The following is a 5282-nucleotide window of genomic DNA, read 5'->3' as shown; positions in this document are numbered from 1 at the left end:
CCAGGCATCATGCTTCTGTCTGTGCTCCTCCTGCTGACCTTGAGTGGGCACCAGCTATATCCTCTGTGGGTCTTGGTGTTCACACCTTCAAATGGACTTGAAGTCCTATAGTGGGTGGTCAGACAAAGCAGGAGGGAACTGAGGTGGGCATGTGGAGGGGTTTGTGATCCAGCTCCCAGTTCCAGAGTGCACTGCTGACTCCTCTCTGCCCCCATTCGTAGACAGTGTTCCGGCCACCCTTGGACATGTACGATGTGCTGATCCGCCTGTCTCCCCGCCACATCCCGCGGCACCGCCAGGCCGTAGACTCACCAGCTGCCTCCTTCTGTCGTGGCATGCTCAGTGAGCCAGGGCCCTCAACCCTGATGCCTGTGCTGGGCTATGATCCTCCCCAGCTCTATCTGGCACAGCTCAGGGTAGGTCCTAAAGGGTTGACTGACCTTGGAGAGGAGATTTCCCTGGGGAGCTGGAGGAGGATCTCAGGTGCTTACCTGTAATCTCATGTCTTATCTCTCCCTTCCTAGGAGGCCTTCGGGGAACTGGCCCTTTTCTTCTATGACCAACATGGCGGGGAGGTGATTGGTGTCCTCTGGAAGCCCACCAGTTTCCAGCCCCAGCCCTTTAAGGTGTGATAGCCAGTGACAGCCAAGTGTCCTTGAGTAGTTATGTGTGGTTCCATGTGGGCATGCCTTTCTGTGTGTAGTCTGTTCCATGTGTGATCCTGTGTCAGATGTGGAGTGTGTAGGCTTGTGTGTCTTTCTCCACTGCCCCCATTCAGCTCCCAGCCTGGGGTCTCTGAATGTGACACCTCAACCCCATTTCTTTTCTTTCCCCAGGCCTCCAGCACAAAGGGGCGCATGCTGGTATCTCAAGGTGGGGAGCTGGTGATGGTGCCCAATGTGGAAGCAATCCTGGAGGACTTTGCTGTGTTAGGTGAAGGCTTAGTGCAGGCCGTAGAGGCCCGAAGTGAGAGGTGGACCGTGTGATGCCAGTCCTGGAACAAGCTAGATGGACAATAGGACTTTGGAGCTCTGGAACACTATGTCAGGAGGATAACCTTTGCTTTCATTGCATATGGACCCTCCATGAGGGCCTGCTGGCCTGAAGACACTGAATCGTCTCAAAAACTCTGCCCCAATTTTCTCTCATAATCCAGGATTGAGGCAGGGGTAATAGTGTCCTGTGGAGTCGCCAGGACCTTCCCATCTGAACTGCCAGAGAGGAGTAGGAGCCAGTTTAGAGAAGGAGCTAAACCCAAGAGATCTATCCACCTGTCATACCTGGGCCTGGGGCCTTTTTATTACTATTTTTAAAATTATACATTTTTTTTCTTTATTCATGATAGCACATGTGAATACAAGTGAGAGAAAAATGAGTACCCTTCCCTAAGATCAAGTCATGTCGTGATCCTTTTCCTTCAGTCCTCCGACCCATTGGATCTTAAGCATTTATATACGTGCCTGGCATATTTCAGGCTGATCATGCTGGGGATTTAGATCACATTTGCCACATGGGATTCAGTTTCTTTGAGTAGCACATTACTGTTGGCCCAAGGAACCTTTTTATTTTTTATTGTTCCATTGTAGGCTTCTCCCAGGAACAGTTGGAGAAGAGGGTAGACAGCTGGGGTGGAGTCTGTCTCCTTCCCACTACATGTGCTTAGATCTCAACATGCCCTTCACTGCAGCATCAGGCCTTTGAGATGGCACCCAGAGGAGATACAGCACTTCCTGAGGGTCATAGAGCACCAGTGTCAGGCAGTGGGAAGAGGACCATGTGTGTATGAACAGACTGCATTGAAAGGACACAGCGCCCTCCTATGTTGGTTCTTCTGTCCTCCAGGATGGCGGCACTAGGGAAAAACAGGATTGGAAGGAGCTGGGTGGTGAAGGGGTCAGGGGAACTGGTGGTCTTCCAGTCTGAGAGAGATGCAGGAAGCACTAGATACCAGCCCCTACCTCCCCTTCCTCCCCTGCCCCCCCAGTATCTGAGTGCCTTGCACCTTCTGTTTCTGCCTTAGCTATCTGCCTGTTCAACTCACAAACTGCCGCATGCACCTCCAGTGGCTTGTAGAGATGATTTATACCCAAGACCTGCTCTTCAGGAGCTTCTAGGGCCCCCTGGAGAAGAGGGAATGCTGCCTTCTTTCAATCTGGTCCACACCCCCTTTCTGGCAGCCTCTCTGTTTCTCCGTCTCTAATCCTGGCTGTTTATCCAGACTCAGCTTAAATAGTGCCCCTCCTTAAGCCCCTCCCTGGCCCCCAGCCTTAGGTGATCTTTCCCTCCTCAGAACTATTAAGGCAATTACTGTCTGTTCAGTTCACTTGGCAGGCATGTACAATGGTGTGAACTTCTCTATTGTCTTGAACTCTGATTTAAAATTTAATTGCTTAATTTCTCCTATGTACTTCTGGCTTATCTCCCTTTTTTGACATGGTTTTGACCTAGTCTCTCATACGTAAGCTCCTGGAGGGCAGGGAACATGTTTAGACACAGGTTTCTTGGTGTCCTTCACAGCACCTGGTACAGTGCAGTGCTTTGCTCAGGCAGGATACAGGTGTGTGCAGAAGGGGCATCCAGCCCAGGCAACTCGGGTGCAGGAAAGGCCACCAGAAGACTTCATAATTTGCAAACTGTCCCACAGGTCGGGTAGTGGTGGTGAGAAGGAAAACCTGAGATAATAAAAAGCTGGCAGTTAAGGGCCAGCCAGGGGCAAAGCTCTGTGATGTTGGGCCTATGGGAGAAGGCCCCAGGTTTGCATCAAAGGCCTCCCTGTACACGCTGGGCATGCCTTATTCTACTACAGACCATGTAGGGGTGCCCGTTGGTCATAGAAGACATCTTAGAAGATGTTTATTGAATGAAGGAATAGGCCCAGGATGGGCACTTTGTACACGGACTGTTTGGTGTCTGGCTAGTGAACACCTGCCTCAGAATAAGCCACATGTGGAAAGCTGGTCTCTAATTTCATCTCAACTCTTGGTCTTTGTGAATCTCTGCTGCCCCTGCTGTGACTGTCATGGGAAAGTGCAACCCAGGGTTGAAGTTAACATGGAAGATAAATTGGTTGGCTTCGTGTAAGAGGAGTCTACATCTTTCCCAGTGCTGTACAGTCATGCATTGCTTAATGATGGGAGTACATTCTGAGAAATGCGTAATTGGAGTTTCATCATGGGATCATCATAGAGTGTCCTTACACAAACCTAGATGTTAGACTACACACCTAAGCTATATGGCACAGCCTGCTGCTCATGGGACTGGCGTCCTATGTGTGACCCGTCATTGACATGCCGTGGTGCGTGTGTTGACTGTATAATTCATAAACTTCATGGAGCCCTGTTGGCCATGATCCATGTTATCTTTGTTTCCCTGCCTCCCTTTTCCTTGGTCCCTTGACTGTTCCTCCACAGTGTCTCCGTGGGCTCTGGGGAGGGCCAAGGGTTGCTGGCCATTTCATTCCTGGTCAGCCTCAGGGCCTTTCATAAACCCAGATCTGGATGATCCAAGAAGAGGTGGAATCTGTCCCCAGGCAGGATTACAAGTGGCTCTGAGAGATGCCAACAGTCCCATCCAGGGGAATGTGCCTAGTCCTGCTCTCCATGCAGTCTAGGGCAAGTCATTCTCCTTGTTGGACTCAGTATCCCCACTTGTAGAGTGGGCAGGGTGATGGCTTTGTCAGGCACCCAATGCCCAGTATGAAAGGGCTGAGAACTCAAACCCAAGGAGCTGAACCATCTCTCCCTGCACTCCCTGCCCCAGCCTGATTGGGATGAAGCGGGGGGGTGGGGGGGGGGGGGGGGTGGGGGGTGGGGGAGCGAGATAGCCCAGGCTCTCGTTCAAATCCTTCACATTGCAGCTCCAACCTATTCAGATTTTGCCTGGGAAGTAGATGAGGTTGGTGTCCAAGATGACTGCCTTGAGCTCCTTTTCTCAGATCCAGGATGATACTTGTCTGGCTGCCCAGGCCCCAGCCCACTGGGCTCTAGAGTAGAGAGGTGCTCAGGCTTTAGCTGAGGGGTCAGGGGAGGAGGAGTTAGGGCTGGGTGGTGAGCTGGAACCTCAAAGGAAGGGATGGCGAGAAGCCTAGCCAGAAGCTGTATGTAAGCAAGAATGCAGGGATGATGCTGTCATGCCTGCTGCTACGGGTCCCTGGAGAGAGAGAGAAAGTGAGAAGTCACCCCCTCAAACCATGCAGTAGCCATGTGGGATCCAGTCAACTGCCATGCCATGTGCTGGCCCCAGGGCCTCTGCATTTAAACTTGCAGGTGGGGGGGCCAACAGGTGGCATGGTAAAGGGCGCTGGACTCCCACATGGCCAACCGCGGTTCAAGTCCCAGACCTGGTGGCTTGCTTTCTCATTTTCTCTCTTTTTTTCCTCTCTGGTCAAATTAAAATAAATATAGTTAAATAATTCTTAAAAATAAAAATTTACAGGGGACCAGGAGGTGGCATGGTGGTTAAGTTGCTGGACGCTCCCACATGGCCAACCACGGTTTGAGTCCCAGACCTAGTGGCTTGCTTTCTCTCTCTCTCTTTCTCTCATTCTCTCTCTCTCTCTCTCAGTGTGTGTCTTTCTCTGGTCATATTAAAATAAATGAATGAATAATAAAATAAAATTAAAAAGCCTTTAAAAAATAAAATAAAGTAAAATAAAAATGTACAGGTGGACCTGGACGAGCTAACAGTCTGTATCTGGTGTGTGGCATAGCTTATCTATTCTGTGTGTTGGGAGTATGCACACGTCTATATGCACTGGACTATGTGTGTAGGTTTTTTTTTTTTAAGAGTTATTTTATTTATTTATTCATTTACTTATTTTATTTGACCAGAGAGGGACAGAGCGAGAGAGAAAGAAAGTGAGAAAGCAAGCCACCAGGCCCGGGACTTGAACCATGGTTGGCCATGTGGGAGTCTAGCGCCCTTAACCACCACGCCACCTGCCGGCCCCATGTGTGTAGGTTTTTTTGAAAGGTGATTTTTTTTAGAGGCTGGCAGCTGACATGGTAGTTAAAGATGCTGGATTCTCACATGGTCAACCAAGGTTTGAGTCCCATATCTGGTGGTTTGCATTCAGAACTTTATTGGGAGCTGGCAGGTGGCAGTGTGGTTAAGGCCACTGGGCTCCCACATGGCTGACCATGGTTCGATTCCTGGACCTGGCAGCTTGCTTTTTCATTTCCCCTCTCTCTCTTTCTTTCTCACTCTGTCCCTCTCTGGTCAAATTAAAAAGTAAATAAAGTTAAATAATTCTTTCTTTAAAAAAAAAAAAAAAAACGGACCAG

At 49.8% G+C, this 5282-nt stretch overlaps 1 protein-coding gene across 2 annotated transcripts in view; it reads left to right on the top strand.

Moving 5' to 3' along the window:
- Window positions 1-3365, top strand: part of NOL6 (nucleolar protein 6) — a 31957-nt gene extending 28592 nt beyond the window's left edge. For both annotated transcript variants that reach the window (XM_027769809.1, XM_006143106.3), the window contains 3 exons: window positions 222-416; window positions 525-626; window positions 837-3365. In XM_027769809.1, coding sequence (XP_027625610.1) covers window positions 222-416; window positions 525-626; window positions 837-986 — 447 coding nt within the window. In that variant the 3' untranslated portion in view covers window positions 987-3365. The remainder of the gene's footprint in view (window positions 1-221; window positions 417-524; window positions 627-836) is intronic.
- Window positions 3366-5282: the final 1917 nt, after the last annotated feature.

This window comes from Tupaia chinensis, unplaced genomic scaffold, assembly GCF_000334495.1.
Source record: "Tupaia chinensis unplaced genomic scaffold, TupChi_1.0 Scaffold000093_1, whole genome shotgun sequence".
Lineage (NCBI taxonomy): Eukaryota > Metazoa > Chordata > Mammalia > Scandentia > Tupaiidae > Tupaia > Tupaia belangeri.
This window is presented reverse-complemented; position numbering and strand designations above follow the sequence as displayed.